This window comes from Canis aureus, chromosome 6, assembly GCF_053574225.1.
Source record: "Canis aureus isolate CA01 chromosome 6, VMU_Caureus_v.1.0, whole genome shotgun sequence".
Taxonomy (NCBI): domain Eukaryota; kingdom Metazoa; phylum Chordata; class Mammalia; order Carnivora; family Canidae; genus Canis; species Canis aureus.
The window spans coordinates 7,801,229-7,828,807 of NC_135616.1; the positions used below are offsets into that span (position 1 = coordinate 7,801,229).

Here is a 27,579-nt window from a genome sequence, read left to right on the forward strand (position 1 = left end):
AAAAGGAGAGGAAATTGATAATATATAGAGGGATTAGCAAATAAATATATATGTTTAAGACTGTGGAAGCCAGTTTGCTTTCTAAGAAGGGAGTCACAAATATGGAAAGGGAAGAACAGAATTAACCTAGTGGTATTAGACTGGAATTGAAGGTATAAATATGAACTCATATATATCAATGGCTTTAGTTATGGAAATATAGATGTAAATGTTTATACATTACATTGTATATATCAGTATACACTGTCTATACAGTGCATACATGTATGTGTGTGAGAGTATGCACACATATATGCACATGTACATCTATAATTAGGCACATATATACCTATATATTCCACAGCTATTCTATAGCTATTTCTCAGATCAAATATAGAATACTTTCCATATGAAAATAAATGATAGCAGAAGATAACCCACTAACAACTCACTAAATAAACCAAGAGCCCATTGTGATATAAAGAAATAATTTGATAGTTTGATATAAAGTGGAGTATTTACAGTTCCAAAGAACCCTCCACGAAAATATGTACTGATCACAAAGATAAAAGGAGTAACTTTACATGGAGAAACCTTGTATATACCACCTGAAGTAATTCAAGTGGACACCACTATTAACAAGAAAATCAAAACTGTATGCCATCTGATAGGGTGCAATAAAAAGAACACAGCATCATGACCTGCCAAAAATATAGAACATGAATCTGAATCACCAGGAAACATCAGACAAATCCAGACAGAGGAACTTTATACAAAATAGGCTGTAATTTTCAAAAGTGTCATGGTTATAAAATCAAAGAAAAACTAAGAAATTATTCTAGACTGTAAAGCATCAAAAGAAACATGGCCATTAAGTGCAACAAGTGATTCTGAACCAGATGATTTTGTTATAAAAGGTAATAAAGGAAATACAACAACATTAAAATTCAGTCTGAGGACCGGATAACAGCAGTATACCAAAAATAATTTTTTGATTTTAACAATTACACTGTCATTATATAGAGGATGGTTACACACACACACACACACACACAGACAAATCCACAATCTACAGCTATCAGAGATTAAGATTTTAATAACTTCCTCTCAGCAACTGATAGAATAATTAGACAAAAGTATATGTGTAAACATACATATATTTCATAAAACAAAAACATATAGTATATATATGACATCTCACACACCCCCACACACACATACACACACACACACACACACACACACACACACATATATATATATATATATATATATATATATATATATATATAAATACATAAAGGCCTAAAGTACTTGGGAATAACAGGGGTTGGCACATTACTCTCAAATGATAAAATTGTTCCAGACTTTTAAAAAAGGTATTTAAATTGTATTTGCAACTTTTTCTGTAAGTTTTAAATTATTTCACAATAATATATGTCCATATAAATAACATTATACTGATGGTGGTATAACGTGTAGATGTTATATATTTGACAACAGTACAAAGTGCTGAAGAGGAAGGGAAATATAATTATACTGCTACAAAATCCTTATGTTTTGCATAAAGAAGTGTAATATTTATTCTAAGTAGTATTCTAATATTTATTCTAAGGGATAAATTAGAGGTACATAGTATAATATGCAAGCAGTCACTAAAAAAATCAAAGCAGTATACAAAAAATGCATATGGAGGAATTACAAAGAAAAATGAAAGAGAGACAAAGAGTAAAAGGATGGAAAATGATATACCACACAAACAGTGACCTTAAGAAAGCCAGAGTGAGGGCAGCCTGAGTGGCTCAGCAGTTTAGTGCCACCTTCAGCCCAGGGTGTGACCCTGGAGACCTGGGATCAAGTCCCACGTCGGGCTCTCGGCATGGAGCCTGTTTCTCCCTCTGCCTGTGTCTGTGCCTCTCTCTCTGTGCTCTGTGTCTTTCATGAATAAATAAATAAAATCTTAAAAAAAAAAGCCAGAGTGAGGAACACCTGGGTGGCTCAGTAAGTTAAGCATCTGCCTTCAGCTCAGGTCATGATCCTGGGGTCCTGGTATTGAACCCCGCATCAGACTCCCTGCTTAGTGTGGAGTCTGCTTCTCCCTCTCCTTCTGCTCCCCTTGCTATACTTGAGCTCTCTCTCAAATAAATAAATAAATAAAATCTTAAAAAAAAAGAAAGAATGAAAGAAAGAAAGCCAGGGTAACTATATTATTAGACAGAGTAGACTTCAAGACAAGAAGTAGTGTTAGAAATATATTAAGGAGGGTCAGTGCAAATGGGCCAATTCAACAGAGGAATAATAATCATAAATGTATATGCCACCTAATGACAGTTTTAAAATATGAGGCAAAAATGACAGAATAAGAGGGAAAAAATAGACAAATACACAACCCAAATTGGAGATTTTAACAACTTTCTCTCATAATTGGTAGAAAAAATAGGCGAAAATTAGTAAGGGTCCAATAGATTTGATATACATTTGCTCAAATGTACAAACCACCTAAATCCAGTCAGCATTTGCAGAACACCACACCTCCCAACAATGATAGAACATGTTCTTTTTTAAGTGTACATGGAACTTTGACCAAGATAGACCATGTACTGAGTCATAAAATAGGTCTAAATAAGTGTCAAAGGTTGAAACTTATAAACTGTTACCTAATCATAACACAATTAATTTAGAAACCATAACAAATGATATTTCTATAAAACCCTCCAACATTTAAAATAAAACATTAAAACATTTAAAACTGATGATGAGGGATCCCTGGGTGGCACAGTGGTTTAGCGCCTGCCTTTGGCCCAGGGCATGATCCTGGAGACCTGGGATCGAATCCCACGTCAGGCTCCCAGTGCATGGAGCCTGCTTCTCCCTCTGCCTATGTCTCTGCTTCTCTCTCTGTGTGTGACTATCATAAATAAATAAAAATTTTTAAAAAAACTAAAAAAAAAACTGATGATGAAAATATAACACATCCGAATTTGTGGGGTGAAATGAAGCAGTGCTTAAGGGAACTGTTCACATTTAAAAAGCTAAAAGATGTAGAGTCAGTGGTCTAGGTTTCCATCTTAAGAGAGAAAAAAGCAACTTAAACACAAAAATCACAGACAAAAGCAAATATAGCAAGGCTATGAGCTGTCACCACTTACTTCCATTCAACTTGTACTGGAGGGCCTACCAGCACAATTAGGCAAGATAAAGACTGAAAAACATAAAAATCAGAATGAAAAAAGTAAAACTGCCTGTGTTCACAAGTGATCTCTTTGTTTATGCAGAAAATCCTAAGAAATCTAGTAGACAAATGTTAGAAAATGAATTCAAAAAGGTAATGAAATGAGACAAAAATCAATTGTATTTCTATATACCAGCTGCAAACAATTGAAAAACGAGAGATAAAAAAGAGAAATACCCAATTAAAAGACCCCATTAAGGGTAGGAACACACAAGCCACAGACAGTAAGAAAATACTTAACCATACATTTATTTGACAAAAGAGTTATTTCCAGAATATATAAAGAATTCATAAAAAAAAAGAATTCATACAAGTCCATAATAAAAGGGCAATTTTAAAAAACAATCAAGGGGCGCCTGGATAGTTCAGCTGCTTAAGCATCCCGCTCTTGATTTTGGCTTAGATCATGATCTCAGGATCCTGAGATCCAGCCCTGCATTGACCTCTGCGCTTAGTGGGGAGTCTGCTTAAGATTCTCTCTCTCCCCCTACTCTCTCTGTCTCTCAAAAATATTCAAAAGATTTCACAAACTAAGTTATATGGATGGACAGTTAAGCACAGGAAAAAGTATTCAACATCATCAGTTATTAGTGAAATGTAATAACAGCCATTATGAAATACCTCCATACATCCTCTAGAATCATTCACATTAACAAGTGTTATATCATCAAGTATTGCAAGTATGTGAAACAACAGACTTGTCTATCAGACACTGATGGAGGGAGTATAAAATGGTACAACTACTTTGGAAAAATGCTGGCGGTTTCTTCTGCAGTTGAACATATTCTATGAAAAAAAATATATACTCAAGAGATATAAATATCTCCAGACTTTTACAAGATTATCTACAGCAACCTTATTTTCATTTCATTTTTTGTTTGCCCAAACTGCAAACAACTGGCAAGTCCATTAACAGTTAAACAGATAAATTGTGGCACATTCATACGATAGAATTCTGCTGTTCTAGGTTGAATTGGGACCCCCAAGAAGATAGAGTGAAGTCTTAACCACCAATACCTGTGAATGTAAGCTTATTTGAAAACAGGGTTTTAGCAGAGGTAATTAAGATATAAATGGAGATGAGGGCATACTGGAGAAGAGTGAGCCCTTAATCCAATATAAGGGGTATCTTTATAAAAAGGGGAGGAGAAAGACAAAAATACAAGGAGTAGGCTACAGGACATAGAGGCAGAGAGTGGCATGTGTTGCCTACAAGTCAAGGAACAGCAACAATTAAGGGCAATACCAGAAGCTCAAGAGAAAGGCACGGACCAAATTGTGCCCTAAATCTTCAAAAAGGTTGCTGACACTTTGACTTCTAGTCTCCGCAACTGTAAGAAAATAAATTTCTGCTATTTTAAGCCACTGGATTTTGGAGCATTTTGTTATAGCAGCCCTAGTAAACTAATACCAACTACCCAATAATAAAAGGAGAGGAACTACTGATATACCAGATGAATCTTAAAAACACTATGTTCAGTGAAAGAAGCTAAATCAAAAACTAATCTATGACACAAGAACATCAGAACCATGGTTGCTTTTGGCCAGAGACAGGGAGTCATGGGAGTGACAAGGGAAAAAGCATGAAGACATTTTCTGAGTTGACTAAAATGCTATCCCCCTTGATTACTATGAAGTTACAAAATTATTAGCATTTGTCAAACCTCACTGAATTGTACACTTAAAGTTCTATGCCTACAGTTCTAAGGAAAAAAAATCTATTTAAATTCTGGTTAGTAGCTATGCTTTTTGTGGAAGTTTAGGTTAACCAATCTAAAAATATTTTCTGTGTACTCTAGACTTAAAATAAATGATAGTAAAAGCTAGGATTCTGATTATTGGGGAAAATAGTTATAAATATAAGAAAAAAAGACAGCAACAACAAACCTAGTTGTGGTGGGGTGGAATGGAGGGTTATCAGTATGAACCCATGTTTTCTAATATAGCTAGCCTGCTAGCTAGCAAGTAAGAGAAAAGGATGAAGAATGACAGGTATTTTCCTTCATATATCCTCCTATGTAAGTTAGAGGAATAAGAATACACTTCATAGATAGAGATAGATCCCTTTAATAGATTCTCATTCAATATGTAGTAGAACTTTCTATTTCTAATGGCTTGTAAAATATACTAATTGTGGTGTATCTAAATTATTATTTTTCAGACCAAAGAAGGATAGACTTACAGAAGATGGAATGAAGAATGAAAACTTCTTTAAAGTTTCAGTTTATCTTGGTAGGTTGTCTACCTTAGCCAACTTAATCATTGGCTAATGAAAACATTCTCAGGTAAATACTTATTATTGAACTACTTTCAGTCTTTCTTGGATATTTTACATATTTACTTGCTGACGGGTTGCAACTGGAGATGACCTATACTTTTAATCCAAGGGAAGTAATTTAGCTCTTTTTAAAAAGAGTAAGTGAATTAACTTTTTTTTTTTTTTAGTTCTTAGTCTTGTGTGTTTAGTTTCACTGAAAATTAGTGTATTTTACAATGGTTTTTATTTTCAGAAATACAAGGTAACCCATCCCCTAAATAGATTAACACTAGTAAATGTCTCAAAATCAAAATTTTTTCCTTCAAAATTGTACTGGCATTTTTTCCCTCTTTCTCTATTTCTTTTCCCCTCTTTCTCTCTCTCTTTTTGGAAGTAATAGTCAAGAATACAAACGTAAAAGCCATCAAAATTAGAATACTCAGTCTGTTAGATGATAATGAATCATATCAATGATAGGCACAGCATCCCTATGTAGTGATATGTAAGAAATCAATTTGGGTTTTGACAGTTCTCCTTCTTAGGTCATATCACTATATATAGAAGCCATCATGAGCCAATCCAGTAGATATAAATCAGTGAGAGTTGGTAGCTGATATGCCAAATTCTACTGATTTCACTTGTTAAACTACTATTGGAATGAGGTCTACCTACAAACAGGACAAGAGAGAGCATACAAAGAAAGACAGTAAACACATGGGATGACAGATCCAGCACCTTACCATCCACAGGCTTGACCTCAGCTGGTATCTGCTCTTCCTGTCCTCCCATGCTGTTCTCTTTAATGCTTTCTATCTCCCGCAGGAAATCCTCCATGGAGGTGCTGTCTATGGAGGCTTGTGAGTTGGAGCGGGTAAATGCGGGAGAATGTAGGGATTCATTGGAGAGCATCCTGTTAATTCTTCGGCAGCGAGGAATAGATTTTCTGCAGAAAGAATATCTGTTATTAATAAAAAAAATCAGTCTCTTATGTTATAAATCACAAAGTAAAATTTAGGTTTAAAATCAATGGAGAAACGGAGTTAAGTGTGACAGAGAGGGGTTTGAGAGAATAATTTCCATTCAGTGGTGGTTCCTCTTTTTTTTTCTCTATAATTCATAATGGCTTTGTGGTTATGTAGGAATCACCATGAAAATACTTTTTATAATTTTCATACACTCATAAAATGTGAAGTTGCTTGTATTAGCTGAAACACATAATTCAAGCCAGTCTCTCCGATGAACACAGAGGCAAAAATCCTCAAACCATTAGCAAATTGAATTCAATAATATGTTAAAAAGAATCATTCACCACCAAGAGGGACTTATTCCAGGGACGCAAGGATGGCTCAATATCTACAACTCAATGACACGATATATCACATTAACAAAAGAAAGGATATAAACCATATGATCATCTCAAAAGATGCAGAAAAAGCATTTAACAAAATTCAATACCCATTCATGATAAAACCTCTTAATAAAGTGAGGACAGAAGAAACATATCTCAACATGACAAAGCCACAGCTAGCACATCATATTCAAAGTTTTATAAACGGCTGAAAACTTTTCCTCTAAAATCAGGAACAAACAAGATGTCTACTCTCACATTTTTTTAAAAAATTTTATTTATTTATTCATGAGAGACACACAGAGAGAGGCAGACACATAGGCAGAGGGAGAAGCTGGCTCCCTGAGAGGAGCCTGATGTGGGACTTGATCCCAGGACCCCAGAATCATGACCTGAACCAAAGGCAGATGCTCAATCACTGAGCCACCCAGGCATCCCTCCACTCTCACACTTTTATTCAATATAGTCCTGAAAGTCGTAGCCACAACAATCAGATAAGAAAAAGATATAAGAGGCTTCCAACTTGGTAAGGAAGAAGTAAAACTGTCAGTATTGCAGATGACATGATACTATACATAGAAAACACTAAAAATGCTGCTAAAATTTTAAAATGAATCCATGAATTCAATAAAGCTGCAGGATACAAAATTAATACACTGAAATCTGTAGTATTTCTATACACTACTAATGAACTAGCAGAAAGAGAAATTAAGAAAACAATCCTATTTACAACTGCATCAAAAAGAATAAAAGACTTAGAAATAAATTTAACCAAAGAGGTGAATGACCTGTACTCTGAAAACTATAAGACACTGATGAGAGAAGTTGAAGATTACACACATAAATGGAAACATGTATCATGCTCATGAATTGGAAGAGTTAGTATTGTTAAAATATTTATACTAGCCAAGCAGTCTACAAATTCAATCCCAATCAAAATAATAGTATTTTTCATAAAACTAAAACAATTAATCCTAAAATTTTTACGGAACCACAAAAGATCCCAAAGAGACAAAGCAATCTTGAACAAGAATAAGTTGGAGGTATCACCATCACAGATTTCAAACTATATTACAAAGCTGTAGTAATCAAAACAGTATGATACTGCCACAACAAGACACACAGATCAATGGAACAGAAGAGAGAACCCAGAAATAAGCCCACACTTTTATGGTCAATTAATCTATGACAAAGAAGAGAAGAACATAAAATGGGGAAAAGACAGTTTCTTCATTAAATCGTGTTGGGAAAACTGAACAGGTATATGCATAAGAATGAACGTGAATCATCTTCATATACCAAGAGGCAAAAATAAACTCATAATGGATTAAAGACTTAAATGTAAGACCTGATACCATAAAACTCTTTTTTTTTTAAAGATTTATTTATTTATTCAGAGAGAGCGAAAGAGAGGCAGAGACACAGGCAGAGAGAAGCAGGCTCCATGCAGGGAGCCCGATGTGGGACTCGATCCCGGGTCTCCAGGATCACACCCTGGGCTGTAGGCGGCGCTAAACCGCTGGGCCACCGGGGCTGCCCCCGTTGAACTCTTAAAAGAAAATATAGGCAGTAACCTCAGGGACATTGGTCTGATTAGTATTTTTTCAGATGTGGCCCCTCAGGCAACAGCAACAAAAGCAAAAATAAACAATCGGGACTCCATCAAACTAAAAAGTTCAGGACAGCAAAGGAAACGACAAAACATAAAGGCAACCTACTGAATGGGAAAAGATATTTACAAATGATATACTGGTAAGGAGTATATAGTACATACTGGAAGGCTGGTTTGTGAAAGCATACCCTAAATGTCCCTGTTAATCAGTATCTTAAGAATGTAGCAATATTGTCCTCCTTCTATATTCTCATCAAACATAATGGGTAGCAGTGATCAAGGTTAGAGGCTCCAGGTGTAGCTAACCCAGACCATCTCCCTTGTAACAAAGAATGTCTGGATGGCAGGACTTGATCTCCTTCAAACATTGGCTGTGCAAAGGAAAAGAAGGGCTATAGACAGTTGCTAGGCTAGTTGCTAAACTATAAAAGCTTACTGCATGTAGATTCCAGAAGTGGATGCTTTGTCCAGTTGGCTGCTTCTGGACATCCTGAATGTAAGTTCCCCCACTAAACCTATGACTTGACCCCTGTATCTGGCTAATTTCTTCAGCCTTGCTAGACCATCACCCACCCTTGGGCTTAGAGTCTGCTGGGGTGTTGCTACACAAGAGGTTAATATCCAGAATATATAAAAACTCATTAGAACTTAACACCAAAAAAAAAAAAAAATCCAAATAAAAATAGCCAGAGGACCTAAATAGATACTTTTCCAAGAAGACCTAAAATGTGGCCAGTGGACACATAAAAAGATGCTCAACATCATTAATCATCAGGGAAATGCAAATCAAAACCCCAATGAGATACACCTCACAGCAGTTGGAATAGCTAGTATCAAAAAGACAAGAAATAACAAGTGTTGGCAAGAATGCGCAAGAGGGAACCCCTGCATACTATTGGTGAGAATGTACATTGGTGAAGCCACTACAGAGAAGAGTATGAAGGGTCTTCAAAAATTTACAAAAGGAATACCATACAATCCAGTAATTATACTTCTAGGTATTTACCTGAAGAAAATTAAAAAACTAATTTGAAAAGATATGTGCACCTCTATATTTACTGCAGCATGATTTATAATAGCCAATATATGGAAGTAACCTAAGTGTCCACTGATAGATGAATGGATAAAGAATGTGAAATATGGAATATTACTCAGACTTAAAAAAAAAGGATAAAGTCGTGGCTTTTTGGCAATGCAAAAGCACCTAGAGTGTATTATGCTAAGTGAAATAAGTCAGAAAAAGACAAATACTGTATGATTTCACTTATATACAGAATATAAAAAACAAAACAAAACAAATGAACAACTAACCAAAAACCAGACTCTGAAATACAGAGAAGTGCCAGAGGGGATGGGAGTAGAGCCATGGGTGAAATAGATAAAAGAGATTAAGAGGTACAAAATTCCAGTTGTAAGTCATGATGATGAAAAGTACAGCATGGAGAATATAGTCAATAATATTCTAATAATGTTACATGGTGACATACACGTATCATGGGGAGTATTTTATAAATGTTATAAACATATAAATGTCAAATCATTATGATGGATACCTGAAACTCATGTAATACTGTATGACAGCTATACTTCAACTAGTAGTATATATAGTAAAAGGTACCATCTATAAAGTATCTAAGATGATTACAGAGAAGGTGTAAAAAGTTGGCTGCTCACACCCACCAGGATGGCTACTATCAAAAAAACAAAACAAGTGGTGGCAAGAATGTGAAGAAAATAGAACCCCTGTAAATTGTGCAGTCTCTGTGGAAAACAGTATGGTAGTTCCCCAAACAACTATACATAAAATAACCATTTGATTCAGTGATTTCACTTTTGGGTATATATACTCAAAGAATTGAAACAGAGTCTTGAAGAGATATCTGTACACTGTGTTTAATAGCAGTGTTATTCCCAAAAGCCATAAGGTAGAAGCAACTGAAGTGCCCACTGACAGATGGATGGATAAGTAAAAGTGGTCCAGACATACAATAAAATATTATTCAGCCTTAAAAGGGAAAGAAATTCTGACATGTGCTACAACATGAATGAACCTTGAAGATATTATGTTAAGTGAAATAACCCAGTCACAGGACAAATACTATATGATTCCACATATAAGAGATACATAGAGAAGTCAAAATTATAGACAAAAAGTAGAGTGGAGGTTGCTGCGGTTGTGGGGATGAGGGAATGGGAAGTTTTTGTTTAATCAGTTTAGAGTTTCAGTTTTACAAAAGAAAACCAGTTCTGGAGAGAGGAGTTACAATAATGTGAATGTACTTGATATAACTGAGCTGTTGCTTAAAAAAAATGGTTGAGACAGTAAATTTTATTTTATGTGTATTTTATCAGAATTTTTAAAAGATTTTATTTATTTATTTATTTATTTATTTATTTGAGAAAGAGAGAGAGCATGCATGCACAGAGGGAGGGGCACAGGGGAAGGAGAGGGAGAGAAAATATCAAGCAGACTCCTTGCTGAGCATGGAGCCCAATACGGGGCTCTATCTCATGACCCTGAGATCATGAACTGAGCTGAAACCAAGAGTTAAGATACTTGACCAACTGAGCCACCCAAGTGCCCCTATTTTATCAGAATTTTTAAAAATTGACATAAAAATTGGGGGTCTGGGTGGCACAGTCAGTTGAGTAGCTGACTCTTGATTTCAGTTCAGGTCTTGATCTCAGGATCATGAGTTTGAGCCCTGCACTGGGCTCCACCACTGGGCATGGAGCATACTTTAAAAAAATTGAAAAATACATTTTTAAAAAGTTGGCTGCTGAAATAATGAGATAGTGTGAGGAAATAATCTGTGACATTAAATAGAAAGACCCTACATTAGGATGAGGAAGGGGGCACTAACTCAGATACAGAGATCCATAGTCAGTTCAGGGAAAATTGGATCAACACTACGGGTAGGGTCCAACCGCCAGATGGGCACTGCAGGCTCCTGTTTTTTGGGAGGGCCACAATAGATCCACTGCTAATCCTGAAGACACACAACTAAGCAGAGCATGGAGCAGCTTCAAGGGGCACTTTCTCATGGAACTGCTGCAAAGACTAAATAAATTAGCATGCATATGTATTTAGAATAGAATAGTCAACAAATGTTAGTTTAAAAAGCAAGAGACATAATGGGGAAAATAGAGGCCAAAATGTTGGAATTCTGAGAAATTTTGAGGATTTGCATAAAAATAAAATATTTTTATGTGAAGTGGTGATGTGTTAAGGGATCTTACTGTTGTGGTAATCATTTTGCAATATATACATGTATCAAATCAGCATGTCATGCATCTTAAATTTAACACAATGTTATATGTCAAATATCTCAATAAAACTGAAAAAATTTAAAAAATATTTGATTTCCGGGGATCCCTGGGTGGCTCAGAAGTTTAGCGCCTGCCTTTGGCCCAGGGCGCAGTCCTGGGGTCCCGGGATCAAGTCCCGCGTCGGGCTCCCGGCACGGAGCCTGCTTCTCCCTCTGCCTGTGTCTCTGCCTCTCTCTCTATCATGAATAAATAAATAAATAAATAAATAAATAAATAAATAAATAAATAAATCTTTTAAAAAATTTTTGATTTCCAAGACATAGGATTTACAAATATCATTTTTTTCTAGGAACAATGTTTGATTAACAAGACCACTTTGGTCCCTAACCATGAATAACTGAACTACTTTATGCAGTATGATCTTCTGTTCTTGCTCTTATGTTATTTTTTTATTTTTAATTTTCCAGTTTGAACTGGGTATGCAACTTCTTTCAAAGAGTTCCAAGAACATGCCTCCTTATCCTTGGGTTCAGGTGGAGTTGAACGAAGGCTGAGATTACCTTTTAACCAACGTGCAGTCTGAGCTGCAGTACAGCCCAAACAAGAACTCCAAGATGGAAAGAGACAACCAGAGCAATGACATAGAAATGTCCAACTGTGGCATTATGACTCACTTAGGACAGTTTCATTTTTATATACAGAGCAGCAGTAGACTGCTATCAAATTTAGTCATGCCCTACAGCATATGCAAAGAACACCAAAGTGCATGAGCAAACAGAGAAGGGAATAAGAAAACAAATCTGTGTATTCATACTGTCTATATTTATAGGAATCCTAGATTTCTAAATCGCTCTTAGCAGAAATTTCTGGAATTTTATCACTGATCCTAACACTACCATATTGTTAAATAATGCTAGTTTGGAACATCAACTGGCAGTGAGTTACCTAATTTATTTTTAAAACTCAAAGCATTTCACAAAAATATGAACTATTCACTTTAATTTTCTTACACTGTGCCATATGATAAAAATAACTGTAAGCAGCTTTGTTTGATAATTGGGTGTTAAGAGTTTTCCACTGAATTCTTTACAGCTTGACAAGACAGATTCTAGTGGTTTTAGCACACATGAAATTGATGCAGGTATCATAATGGCTATTGTCTCTTTTATTATTTTTAGGCTTTAAAGACTCTGCCCTTTTGCAATAAGACCAATACTGAAAGCCACTAACAAATTTGCACAACTCTAGTACAGAAACATCTACTTATAAGCTATAATCGTTACCACTGTTCTCACAGTCTACTACCCTTCATATACCATATTCAGAAAAAATACACAGATGCCCCAAGCTTTCTCTAGTTCTGGATGTTTATTAGGTTTATTTCTTTTAAAAATGAGTATGTCTGACTTGTGGAAAATTTACAGTATCAATGGCAGACATGGACCAAGTTTAAATAATATACAATTTATAAAGTGGAAAGTTAAGGTATTCTCCTCCATCTGTGTTGCATCAATATTTTTTTATAAGTTGTTTTGTTTTCCCAACTCAAAACCACATCATAGATATCTTTTCCATGCCAATACAGAAATGCCACTTCAATAACTACTTGGAATAGCATAATTTATCTTAGAAATTAAGTAAACAAGTAGACATATATCTAAGCACTGGAAATGTCTGAAGAAGTGGGAAATTTGTACATATTTAGAGCTAATAATGATCATTTTAGTTATAGCACACAGTTCCTTACTCATGCAAAGGTTACACTGGTGGAATTTCAAGAGAAGAGATTCATCATAACATTCTGCTGGGGAAAGGAAAACAGATGCAAAATATAAGTCATGAACATGAGTGATACATTGGTTCATTCTGAGATAATCCACCCAAAGAATTCTATAATTGCAGTGATCAACTATTTTTTTTGGCAAAGAAGTCAGACAGTATTTTTGGGACAAGCACATTTATAAGAGTTCTCTTTTTTTTAGTTAGGGATCCAAATATCTCCCCTTTTAACCCAGGGTAGAGCAAGGGCCATGACCTTCCAGTCTTAAAATATTACATAACTGAACCGCAGGCTCATCCAACACTTTGATGAGCCTTAATCTGTAGCTTCATACCTCACCATATTAGGATAAATAGAGCTTAACCTTCTGAAGCTGTTTGATTCCAAAACAATACCAGGAAAACATTACACACACACACACACACACACACACACACAAACACAAACAGAATGCAATTGTATTACACAGTAACTTTTATTGGGAAAACACCATTAGGTTTCAAATTAGATTTTAAGTGCATGCCAATTTCCATACATTCAAAGTGGCATTAACAAAAGATTTTATTATTCCATCTTCCCCTCCATTATCTTTCTAGAAATAACTTGTATTATGTGGTAATGATTATTGGAGATCTAGAACTTATTATTGTCTACCATGAATAATTATATTACAACTTCAGACCAATGTAAATACCTTACAAGAGTAAAATTAACCTCCATCTGTCAACTAACTTTTAAAAAGGCAATGATCTTTTTAAAAATTAAGTAAGTAGTCTTTTATATTATCCTTTATGGTGTTCTTTTATTTCTTCCTGCATGTCCCTGTACCCATAATAGATCATTTGCTATCAGCTTTGAGAACTTCATTTGGCATTTCCTCTTTTTTTCCTTAGTTTTTGTTGTACTGTGGATGTCCTGCCAACAAACTCCTTTAGATTTCTTTCTGAATATATCTTTAACTCCTTTACAGTTTGGTGAATTTGTTTACTGAACAAAGAATTCTAGGCTAGCAGTTGTTATTATTGTTTTCAAAACCTTTTATAGATGTCATTCCATTGTCTTCTGGACTCAAATCTGATAAGAAGTTAATTATAATTCTTATGGAGATTCTTCTAAATATAGAATGTTATCGATGTTTTTCATAGGTTTTCCTTTTCTCTTTTAACAGTTTAATCATGAAATGCCTCCACTGTGATTTTGATTTTATTCTGATTGTGGTTTACTGAGTCTCTTAAATCTGTGGGTCAATGTCTTTCATCAATTTTGAACTATTACCCATTTTTTCTTCAACTATTTCTTTTGTCCCGTTCTTTCTCTCTTCTCCTTGAACTCCAATAACATAAATGTTGGCCATTTGGGACAATATCAAATGGCCTACTTTGCTTTCCTCCCCAACTCCTTCTATGCTTCAGTTGAATTTCTACTACCTTGTCTTCATGTTCAATTTTCTTTTCTTCTATGCATCTAGTCTGCTGTTAAATCCATCCAGAATGCTTCAATTTGATACTGTGGTTTTTTCATATACACATGTCAAATTAGTTATTTTTAGAGATTCTATTTCTCTGTTGACATTATTTATCTTTTATCCATTTTATGCAACTGTTCCTCTGATTTCTCTAACAATTATCATTGTTATTTAAAAGTTCTTGTCCCTTAATGCTAAAATCTGTGCCATCAATATGCCTACTATAGTAATCAAATACTAGTCAATTGTTTATGGGTCACATTTTCCTTTTCTTTTACTAATCTTTTAACTTTTTGTTGTATAACATTGTTTTTAAAAGAACTCTAGGAAACTGGAGTCAATAGTAATTTCCCCCAGAAGGATAAGCCTTTTCTTCTGTCTGATAATTAGAGTAAGACGCTTCATTCCAATTAGGAGTTGAACTGGGCCTGGGTTGTATTGCAACTTTAATTAGTTTTAGGTTACCTCTGGTTCCAAATGCTTTAAATGTCTTGTATCTTTACAGGTTTCCACCCCCCCCCCAGCTTTAGGATAAACACCATGGAACTAAGAACTCTCACTCTGATTTAGAGCCTAACCCCCAGCCTCCTGTGTCATTAGGCTCTTAGCAAAAATCCTAAGGGAGAGGATTATCAGGTGTGAAGGTCCTTTTTATACGGAGTTTCAACTGATACCAATTTGCTGTGCCAGTGCAGACAGTCATTAACAGCTGTCTTGGTATCTCCTTGCCCCAGTAGAGGACCCAGTAGAGGATCAACCAGGTGTGATCATCTTCCCGTGAGGTCAAAGACTCAGGGGAAGAAACATGCCCAGGGAGGGAAATGACAGCTGGGCTCTATCACCTAGGAGGAGCTCTGCCCTCCCTGAGATTTATCTCCTTTAGATATTGTGACCATAGCTCTCCACTAGTTTTTAAAACATATGATGTTTACATTTATCCTTTCTTCTCTAGTTGTTACAGTGGGAAAGACAGTCCATCACCATATAGTCTATGTCCTAACTGGAAGTGGAACTCCCACAGAACATTGTAAACATACCAGATTTCTTTTAATGCTGTATTTGCTAATGAACTTCTAACTTTGTATAACCCAAGTTCAATTTTTCTGAGTATATGCCACAGAATATTTTTAAAAGTCATGCTAAGAAATATTCTATGGGCCCTCTACAAGAGACATCTTGTAAAGAATTTAATATATAGGGGATCCCTGGGTGGCGCAGCGGTTTGGCGTGTGCCTTTGGCCCAGGGCACGATCCTGGAGACCCGGGATCGAATCCCACATCAGGCTCCCGGTGCATGGAGCCTGCTTCTCCCTCTGCCTATGTCTCTGCCTCTCTCTCTCTCTCTCTCTGTGACTATCATAAATAAATAAAAATTTAAAAAAAAAGAATTTAATATATAACAATTTACTATCATACACATTGCATCATTTGTTCCTTATATTAATTCCATAAAGCAGCCAAAGCAAGAATTATACAGTGAAGAAAACAGTTACTGACAGCAAAGTGGAGAAATATAACTTCCCACTGCAATTACAATAAAATGCAAAGGCTCTTCTAGGACTTCATGGCCCAGCATATTCTGTCCTCAAACTGCTTCTGCAGTCACACCTTATAACACTCTCCCTGGCATTAGCACTAGACATGCTAATCTTTTCTCAGTTTCTCTAAAAATCCAAGCTGTTTCTTCCCTCAAGAAATTTTCCCTTACTGATTTTTCTGCCTGGAACTTTCTCCTACTATTCCCATGCCAAGATGCTTCTCATCATTCAGCTCCCAAGGTAAATGTCATCTCCTCGGGGGATCTTTTTCTAGCCATCCTAAATTAGCATTCCTCCAGTTATCCATCATCTCAGCTTTCTGCATTTTTTTCTTCTCATCCATCAACAACTTACACTTCCTCTACTAACTTACTTCATTTTGGGGGGAATGATTTTCCCCAGTAGAATATAGAGGAACCATGTCTGTCTCATTTACTCAGTATCTGGCCAATAACAGGAACTCAGAAATATTTGCAGAATGAATGACTAGTGACAGTGGAGCCAGAATATAAATTCAAACCTTTTCAATCCTGTCCAGATGCTTTCTCTACAGTAATCTTTCTTAATTTCAAAAGCCCCCTCAGGTATTAGTGTATCTGTGTATAGCTATACATATCCAGAGAAGAAATATAATGTCATGATTTTGAGAAAAACTGTGAAGCCGGCTGGGCCAGGTTTCAATGTGGGCTCTGACACTTTCTGGATCTATGATCTTCAGTGCAAGCTACTGAACCTCTGTTCCCCACTGCCTAATCTGTAAAATGGGAATATTAAACATATATATGCCCTGGAGTTATTATAAGGATTGAGTTAATATATGTGAAATGCATGGCACATAGTAAACCCATGTGTTAACTGATGACTATAATTTAATTTTTTTAGCATGACCATAACTAGATTTAGAGTTAGGCTATAGTGTGGTGCTAAAATATCATAGGGGCGCTAAAATATCACTAGAAATATGATTAACATAAATAAAACTGAATTTATTAAAACTCCTCTCTGACCCAACCCCATTCCCGAGCCTTGTTTCCTCAACTCCCTTAGGCCACAAATGGCCATCTGACACATTTCCAGCCAAAGTCACAACAGAAAAATTCTTTCCCATAGTTTCAGAGAGATCTTTTGTTATCCTGAAACTTTTGTTATCCTAATCTTTTGTTATCACTTTCTTTTCCTCTTTCTCCCTTCTTGGAATGTAGACGAGATGGATGCTTCAGCAGCCACTTCGCAATGATGAGAGAAAAGCCAAGAAAACTGCAGTGATCAGCCTTGACGTTATTGAATCTCAGAAATAACATCAGATGCTGTCTATCTCTGGACTTCTAGAAATGTGAGAACAAATTTTAAAAACAATTCTAATCTTTGTTGTCATTATTATTACTTGCAGCCCAGATGATTCCCAAATGATATTAACTGGAAGGAGTACTTTAATAACTCATTTAGAGTAGGTGAGATTAGACACCTTCTCCACTCCACTAAGGGAATTATTCAAGTGAGAATACACAGTCAGCCTCATAAAAGAAGGTGTTTCTAATGTAATCTTCAATTTTAAGAGCTACCAAATTATGCACCTAATCTCATGTCTTGGTCTGGACTTGATCAGTATACTATAAGGTTAAACATCCTTCTTGCTGAAGATATCCCTGTCTAAATATACAGGGAATGACTATATTCATGTTGTTTTCAAGTCAAATACATTCCAAGGGTATTAGGAAGAATACACACAAATCAAAATTTCCCACCTCCTCTTTCTGAAAGAAGAGAAGGATTGAATTTTCCATTGTCATTGTCTTTGAATGATGCCAATAGCAGCACAACATGGCCATCTAGAGAAATCATCTTGGATCCTGACCTCAAGTGAGCTTTTGCAGCAAGGCTCTTGCAAGTGAAACTGCTCACTTTGTGGGACAGACCCTAGGCACAGTCTCAGTAATGCAGCTGTTTACCCTCTGAGCTCCCTCAGGAGGCCATTTAGATAAAGAAAGAAGACAAATCCCTTGTTTTTATGCTCAGGCTTCTCAGAAATCTTTGGATTGTAACATGCTTATAAACAAGCTCAACTTGGATGTTTTGCAAAAAGCACTTGAAAGGCAATGATGATAAAGGGAAGCTATAGTTTCAGAGTAATAGAAGCAAGAACACAGAGCAGGTTCCCGCTCTCTTTCTCAGGCTCAGTGACTTTCATTATCACCTGGCATCCTTCATTCTCCTCCTACAATCCTGGTTTTCTGTTCCTCTCCTGGCCCGCCTCACCCCTCTTTGGGAAACAAGGAGAAAGCTAAGGAAACTATTCCAACAAAAGGTAAACAGGTCTGCCTGAACCTCTTTGTTGATATTTCAGAAAAAAAATATCAAAAAATATGTTTGTAGATTAGGTGGAGCCTTAAAACAGCAAACAAATCTCAGTCACTCATCAGGGGATATTTGAAATGGTTTTGAAAGCTGGAATTTTTTCTAATTAACTGAAGTTCCTATCAGCTATTAAATTCTTATGCATGTATATATCACCTCTAAGTAAAAACACTGGGCTAAGAAGAGGAAAAGCTGCAACCTGGAAAGAACGTCCCACCATTAAACATGAACCCCATGAATTAACAAAGGCAGAGGCTCAAATGGGATAAGCTCTTCTTCAGTAAAGAATGACAGAATGGTTTTTTTTGGGGGGGGGGGGGGAACAGCATGTTTTTCTGTATTTGTAGCTATAAAAGAAGTCAACTCCACATGCTTGACCTTGAAACTAATTTATACCATGTTCTGTCTACTGCTTTATCAAGGCCACTAAACCACACTACTTACATGGGGAATATAAACATACACTTGACAAAATCAAAATATAATGTTTCTTAAATTTCCCCTACATTGGTTGAGGGAAGGGGGAACTAGAGAGTGACTGCTAAGGGGTATGGTGTTTCTTTGTGGCATGATGAAAACGCTCTGGAAGTAGTAGTGATGGTATCACAACTTTGTGACTATACTAGAACCACTGAACTGTATATTTTTTTGAACTATATACTTTAAAAGAGTATATAATCTTTACTTTTAAAAGAGTAAATTTTACATTATATGAACTTCGCATCAATAACCAAATTACATGAGAAAATTTACTTTTTAAAATTTTGATAATTAAAAGTGCTTTGACACAGACAACACCAAATCTTGGTATGTGGAGCAAGAATTTTCATTCACTGCTGGTAAAAATTCAAAAAAGAACAGTTGCTTTGGAAGACAGTTTGGCAATTTCTTAGAAAACTACATGTACTCTTAACCATACAATACAGCAATCACTCTCCTCATATTTAGCCAAAGCAATTGAAAACTTACATCTACACAAAAACCCGCATGTGGATATCTATAGCAGCTTTATTTATAATTGCCAAAACTTGGAAACAATGCAGATGTTCCTTAGTAGGTGAATGGATAAATGTGGTACATCCCAATAATGGAATATTATTCAGTACTAAAAAGAAATGAGGTATCAAATCATGAAAAGACATAGGGGAACCTTCAATGTATAATCATAAGTGGAAGAAGACAATCTGAAAAAGCTACATACCACATAATTCCAACAATATGACATTCTGGAAGAGGCAAAATTATGGAGACAGTAAAAAGATCAGTGGTTGTCAAGGAGGAGTTGGGAGGAGGAGGAGGAGGGATGAACACATGGAGCAGAGGATATTGAATGCAGTGAAAATATTCTGTATGATACTTTAATGATGAATACAGGTCATTACACATTTGTCCAAACCCACAGAATACACAATACCAATAATGAACTCTATTGTAAACTATCGACTTTTGGTTGATTACAATGGGCCAGTGTAGGGTCATCAATGTAACAAATGCACCACTCTATAGGGGATGTTAGTAATAGGGGAGGCTGTGCATGTGTGGGTCAGGAGGTATATGGGAAGTCTCTGGCTCTTCCCCTTAATTTTGCTTTGAACCTAAAACTGCACTTAAAAAAATCTTTTAGTAACAAACTATAGAATGATCCCTGAAAGTATAGTCTTTTAAAAAAAACCACTTAGGGATTTCAAATAAGTTTTAAGAAATCAAAAAAGATTTAAATTTCCAAGAAGGGCTGTGGATAGAAAGACATTCCTATGGAAAGCTATTGGCTGCTTTAAAGAAAGAATAACAGTTACAGGAGCATTTCCTGCAAAAGGGGCCTATCTTTGGGCAGCCTGCCCTGGGCCTCTACAATGCCATGTGCAGACCATAAAGTCAGCCATAGAAAAGAAAATGTTATTAAGAAAAACAAGGAAGAGAAAATGCATTTCCAGGATTGTACTATATTTATGTATACGTTTGAGCAGGGCTAGACTGATCTGGAGGCCTGGAATATGGAAGTAGAATATCTCTCGCTTGAGATTGAAATCTACAACACAAGGATGGGTATCAGGAAACAAAACAAACAAACAAACAAACCCAACAACAACTAACAACTTCATGATATTTCAATATATATATCTGTTCTCTAAAAAGACTGAGCCAGGGATCCCTGGGTGGCGCAGCGGTTTAGCGCCTGCCTTTGGCCCAGGGCGCGATCCTGGAGACCCGGGATCGAATCCCACGTCGGGCTCCCGGTGCATGGAGCCTGCTTCTCCCTCTGCCTGTGTCTCTGCCTCTCTCTCTCTCTCTCTGACTATCATAAATAAATAAAAATTTTAAAAAATTTTAAAAAAAATAAATAAAAAGACTGAGCCAGAAACAAGTAGTGAAAACTAAAGTTCCTAGGATATGCAGACTTTGTTCAGGAATTATATTAGACTTATGTTGCAACTGGAATTTTAAGCCAAGTTTACCTGGACCATAAGTGCAAGGTACTTGTTCCTGACATGTAGATGTTAATGAGAACTACGTGATATGCATTAAAACCTGAAAGTGATCTAAGATAAATATAAAAAGGAACCAAAGAACTTAGACTACAGTTTACATGACAAAATGGGTCATATATTGTTCACCAGTATAATTTAAATATATTAAGTGACATGGTAAATGTTTTCATATGGAAGAAAAGAAAAAGTAAAGATGAAATCACTGTCTCTGCATTGGTCAAGATCACGGATGCCAACATGGATATCGTCTACGAGGATGTGGTCACCAAAATGCAACAGGAGGTCACTGTTCAGCAAATAATGTCTCAGATTGCTAATGTGAAAAAAGATATGATTATTTTGGAGAAGAGCGAATTTTCAGCCCTCAGAGCAGAAAATGAGAAGATAAACGTGGAACTACATCGATTAAAACAACAAATAATGGATGAAGTGATCAAAGTCCGAACAGATACCAAGTTAGATTTCAATCTAGAAAAGAGCAGAGTGAAGGAATTGTACTCGTTGAATGAAAGGAAGCTGCTGGAAATGAGGACAGAAATGATGGCATTGCATGCCCAGCAAGATCGGGCTGTCACCCAGACAGACAGGAAGATAGACACTGAGGTTGCTGGCCTCAAAACCATGCTGGAGTCACACAAGCTTGATAACATTAAATATTTAGCAGGGTCTGTATTCACGTGCCTAACAGTAGCTCTGGGATTTTACTGCCTGTGGATATAATAAAGTGTCTTTTTTAAAGAGAAGAAAAAAAAATCACAGGAAGGAGAAGGAAAAAAGGAAAGAAGGACGGAAGGAAGGAATGAAGCAAACTTCTAAAAAGGGATGCCTGGGTGGTTCAGTGGTTGAGTGTCTGTCTTTGGCTCATGTCCTCAACCCGGGGTCCCAGGATCAAGTCCCGCATCAGGCTCCCTGCTCAGCGGGGAGCCTGCTTCTCCCTCTGCCTATGTCTCTGCCTCTCTCTATATGTCTCTCATGAATAAATAAATAAAATCTTACAAAAAAAAAAAAAAAGAATAACAGTTACAGATGTGAATAGTCTTGTTTGACTAATAATCCTCTAAACAGGTGACAGGCTAAAATGTCTGTTTTTAAGGCAAAGGAAATCACCAAGTATGAATGTTTTATGTTCTATTTTAAAACCAATATACAATTTATGAGTTTGATGTAGACATTGATTTTGATGAAGCTCAGTCAATCCCACAAGTGACTTATCACATTATCCTCAAAGAGAAGTTAAAATTATTAGTGAAAAACTAGTTTGGTAACACCTAATCATTGCTTAGAAGCTCATATTTATTATTCAATTATGAGATACCCGGGAGAAAAAATCTATAAAAAAGTATGTAAGCAAAAAGCAACTTTCCCTCGCTCTTTAATAGAATTCCATACTGTATCTATTCAGTGATACATGTCATTAGAAGAGTCTTGGCAATCTATGTTTTGTGCTTCTAAAATTACTCTTCTCCAAGAAATCTAGATAAATAATTTCTTAAAGATTGTCTTTTTAGTTCAAAAGTAAGTTATACATTCTCTCTATTGATCAGTAATCGATTATTACCAAATTTCAGTGTATATTTTTATTCTGTGGTTTTGAAAGGCTTGCCATGGCCAGTATTACTATGTGTAACTTTCAAAGTAACTCACGAGATGAGTCCACCAATTTGGTGTCATCCCAAAGTCTGCCTCTGTGGTGCTGTGATGATTTGCTGGAATGCAACCATGTAACCTCTTTCCCTCCACCTCTCTGGTCTCTATTTATTGTTATTACCTAGTCATTAAATGGTCAGCCACAAAATGTGAAAATGCTATTACTGCATCCTAAACTATTTTTCAATTTCTTTTGTCTATTGTCCTTCTTCAGGTCCAAAAATTCAACAGTAGGACAGAATCACAAACAAGATCAAAGGGATAATCAGGCAGTGGCTCTGCCTGGAACCCCACACAGTCATTCTCACATGGATTGTCATTCTCATGTGTATGGGTTTTAAACAGCTCTATAGTCCATCCTGTTAAGGTTTTCCTCTGGCCTTTTTCCTCATGAGGCAATAGCATCAGCTCATCTTTAAACTATTCAGTAAAAATCCAAGGTGAAATATAAACCCAACTTATTAAATTTTGGCAGGAATGAGTTGGCCATTTGGATGAATAACTATCCCTTGGTTCTCTTCTTTCACAATACATTTTCCATGCTCAGACTTATTCCATGATGGTTTTAGTTCTATGGGATCCCCTTGAGCAATAATGGTTTTATGTTCCATTTGTTTTCATTGGCTAACTTTAAGATGGTTGCTCCTAACTTCTGTACAAACAACTTTAAATTGGAAAGCCATAAGTAGTGTTTCCAATGAAACAGAGGATCCTAGAACTAGGGTGCTGAGAGGAAATTTGAGAAATTCCCAAAAAATCACATTTTACAGATGAGAAAAATGAAGCTCAGAGAAATTAAGTAACTCATCCAAGAGCACACAGCTAACTACTGAGGACTAGAACTACAAATTTAATCTCCTGATATCTAATTCTATGTTTGTTTCCCCCTAGTCACCAGACTCCTGATCCAATTACATTTTACATTCGTCACTCACTCACTAAAAAAAAACAAAAACAAACAAACAAAAAAAAAACAAAACAAAAAGCTTCATACTTCTACATTAGAGATTATTCTCTCTTTTTCCCTTAATGTATTTCTTAAAATGCAAATGATAATCAAGTGGATCATATTTTTATCATAAAATACATTGGAAATTCTGTCACTAGTCAAAGTTTTCATTAATGAACAAAAAGAGTTCTATGCAAGAGTGCCCCACGAGATAAAAAAAAAAAATTCTTAATATAAAATCCTCTAAAAATCTGAAAGTAAACTAATAAAACTGGCAAGTGGAACATAACACACCATATACACTGGCTATAAAATACAAATACCACACATTAAAAACAATTGTGATATATTTGACCTAAAAGGAATATATTAGCACTATTAAACATTAATCATATCCTTAATTTATCCATTGGCTGGTGTATTAGAATGTATTAGAATTTCTTAAAACAATGTTAATAATTCATGCTTTTTATTTGAAACCATTCAAGGAAGTAGAAGCTGAATTCCATTTTATCCAATTTTCCTTGTGGCATGTGGAGACATTTCCCAAGTATTACAGCCAAGTTAAGATAATAAATTCTAAAATCACATTTTTATTATTGTTGCTACTGGTAATTACCATCATCATTATCCAGCTAAAGGTATTTTCTTTTCTTTTTTTTTAATTTTTTTTAATTATTTATGATAGTCACACAGAGAGAGAGGGAGAGGCAGAGACACAGGCAGAGGGAGAAGCAGGCTCCATGCACTGGGAGCCCGACGTGGGATTCGATCCCAGATCTCCAGGATCGCGCCTTGGGCCAAAGGCAGGCGCCAAACCACTGCACCACCCAGGGATCCCGGTATTTTATTTTCAATTGGTTCTCTACCTCATCCTCTCCAATTTAGTCATTATATTGTTCATCATCAGATAAGTTCCTTCAGTAAACCACTAAGAGCCAACAGTCATAGCACTTTACATGTTCTAAAAATGCCATAAAAACAACTGTCAGAATTAAGGTCCTCAAAGTCTCGCTCACAAAATGACAGGGAAAAGCACCAACCAGTACCCTGAATGCCCATGTTAATGTGAACTTTGGGAAAAAAAGAGCTCAAAGTTTCATCCAAAGAAAATCAAATAACTAATTTCATAATGGTTAACACCTCATGTGGTAGGGGCTCTTGTTACCTATGCCTCTGAAGCTCCACCACATTCAAGATGAATGGCTTTAGTACTTCGTACTTCAGTACCTAATCTCTAAGCAGCAGACAGGCAACTATAAATCCCCGATCAATAGTTTATGTCATGGGAAATGGAGAGTAATTTCTTTTCTATCATCTTAGAGGAAGCTTTTTTCTTTTCCTAGGAGTAACCCAACCACGAAGTGTTCCTTCTAAGGCTCTCTATCCATTCCTTTCCAGTAACCTTATCTTCTTTCTTTACCAATAGCTGGGATTAATTATGATGATCAGTAATTTCCTGAAATAGACTCTGTTGTGCACAAAACTGGTGAGCTTTTGTCCTTGTAAGGAAGAAATACAAACAACATAAAAGATTTAGGTTTTGCATTTCATTGTATTTACTTTCATTTATTTAAAAAAGAAGTTGACACTTTGGATTTTGATGAATGGGCAAGAATTCTCATTTTTACTTTCATTTTCCATGTAAAAGTTCCTTCTTTAAAGCAAAAAGTACCAGATTCTGCTTAATAGAATATCTGCATTTCAGTAGATTAAAAAATGAAATTCTACCAAGGTTCCTGTCAGCCTATATAGAACTTTTATGATTCAATGAAGTCTATCTTCTCTGAAAAACTGTGGTTTGCCTAATGGAGCAAAGCTGAACCTCCGCCCCACCCTGACTCCTTGGCATTATTCAATAAACAATTTGTACAACTATATTCACCAACCTTGAGTTTTACTAGTAATGACTCATAGTTTCCCATTTATTTCCATTATAAAATTCTAGGAAAATGTCAGTCAAAATTTTATTTTATTTTTTTTCAGTCAAAATTTTAAAATCACATCTTTAACAACAACAACTAACAGCTTTCTTAAAATTTTGGTAAAAGTGAATATATATATTAATTCATTAAGAAAAATTAAGAATTATGGGCAAAGTTGTGGATATTAGCAATGGCTACTGAGTAGCTTTTGAGAAATGTGCTCTTTCACAAATGATTTTATTGGTTTTATTATCCTCAACAGAAAAAAAAGCAACACTATATATTTCTCAAAAGAAGGCATAAAAATATATTGTAACAGGAAAAAATAGATCTGTAGTGTCAAAAACTCCAGAACAATGGTAAGTGAAAGCTTCCTGAGCCTCTCCTACACACCTCTGCACTTCCAAATATAATAAACAGGGATTCATAAGTTCTGTTGTACTTGAAAGTATATTTGTATGTACTTAACAGACAGTTATTAAAGGGCTGCTGCATAGCAAACCCGTAGAAAATACTTAATGAATGAAGAGAATAGACTTTACAAAGGAATGGAGGATAGGACCATTTCCACTTTTGAGGAATAACATGATAATCAGATGGTTCAAAAACGGTACTTCTGCCTTCCCTCAAATTTTTTCTTCTCTCTAATCTACCCAAATAGTTATTAAACACCTTCAAAATCTTTCATTTTAAGATGATTTATTCACTCAATGGATGCTTATTATATTAACATATTAATAAATTTTAAAGAAACTTTGCAAAATGTGACTCTAGTATTGCAGCAACAAGAAAATTCAGGATCCAGGAATATTCTTCAAGTGGCCAAACACCATGGATACTTTTCTAGTCAAATTAGACTAGTACTTTCTTTTATATTTGACTGAGTTGATGATTCTTCCTTCTCAAAACGTTAGTCCAGTGGTTCATAATTTTACTCTGTGAAAAATTTCTTAAAGAACTTTATAAAATGCATGTAATCAGGCCCTACTCACAAAATTTCAATTCAGATTTGGGGAGAGACCTGAGTATGTGTATTTTTACAAATACCACCCCCCCATGCCTATCCTAAGTAACCGGAGTGCCATTTATTTGTGAGTCACCTATTTGTAAGAAACACAAATCTGTCTTCTAGCAAGACCACTCTGTTGGATTCTCAGTAAACCTTTACAACCAGTACTTCTTTGCTTAGTTTCAGAATCCTCTTTAACCATCAATCCTTATAATTTTTTCAAAGACTTTATTCATAGAGACAGAGAGAGGGAGAGAGAGAGAGAGAGAGAGGCGCAGACATAGAGAGAGAAGCAGGCACCATGCAGAGAGCCTGACATGGGACTCAATCCAGAGTCTCCAGGATCACACCCTGGGCTGCAGGCGGCGCTAAACCGCTGCACCACCGGGGCTGCCCTCAATCCTTATATATTAGTATCTCTCTCAAGGTTCTTCATACTCTTATGTATCTATATAGACCCTCTCCCTCAAAAAAGCTTTTCCAATGTCAGAGTTTAGCTTTATCTATATACTAGTTTAAATCTATATACTTGCTAACCTATGTACTAACTCCATTCCTGACTACTGTCTCAGACTCATCCAAGGGCCTGCTGGATATCTTTACCTGGATGTTGCAATGAGACTTCAAGACAATGGTGTCCTCAACCATACATTCTACAGATTAAGGACTAAGTGACTCTGCTCATGCTTCTCTATGCTTGGGGTCTTCTCTCCTCTCCTGATTT

At 35.9% G+C, this 27,579-nt stretch overlaps 2 protein-coding genes, 1 long non-coding RNA gene and 1 pseudogene across 23 annotated transcripts in view; 2 read left to right on the top strand and 2 right to left on the bottom strand.

Moving 5' to 3' along the window:
• ARHGAP28 (Rho GTPase activating protein 28) overlaps nt 1–27,579 on the bottom strand; it is a 257,341-nt gene that overhangs the window by 88,701 nt on the left and 141,061 nt on the right. For all 20 annotated transcript variants that reach the window (XM_077900033.1, XM_077900028.1, XM_077900031.1 and 17 more), the window contains one exon: nt 6,209–6,411. In XM_077900033.1, coding sequence (XP_077756159.1) covers nt 6,209–6,377 — 169 coding nt within the window. In that variant the 5' untranslated portion in view covers nt 6,378–6,411. The remainder of the gene's footprint in view (nt 1–6,208; nt 6,412–27,579) is intronic.
• LOC144315470 (uncharacterized) lies at nt 4,098–25,786 on the top strand. 2 transcript variants are annotated; one of them, XR_013381173.1, is made up of 4 exons: nt 4,098–4,236; nt 5,373–5,443; nt 17,684–17,814; nt 24,610–25,786. It is a non-coding gene; the product is annotated as an uncharacterized LOC144315470 (long non-coding RNA). The 2 variants fall into 2 exon arrangements; XR_013381172.1 differs by lacking the exon at nt 24,610–25,786 and having other exon boundaries at nt 17,684–17,837.
• LOC144316631 (small nucleolar RNA U3) lies at nt 20,380–20,497 on the bottom strand (annotated as a pseudogene).
• LOC144315107 (mitochondrial calcium uniporter regulator 1-like) lies at nt 21,464–22,078 on the top strand. The gene has a single exon (XM_077899698.1). The coding sequence runs from the start codon at nt 21,479–21,481 to the stop codon at nt 22,043–22,045; it is 567 nt and encodes a 188-aa protein (XP_077755824.1). The 5' UTR covers nt 21,464–21,478; the 3' UTR covers nt 22,046–22,078.

Coding starts and splice junctions, on each gene's coding strand:
- LOC144315107 (XM_077899698.1), top strand. CDS start 21,479: ATGGTAAATGTTTTCATATGGAAGAAAAGAAAAAGTAAAGATGAAATC.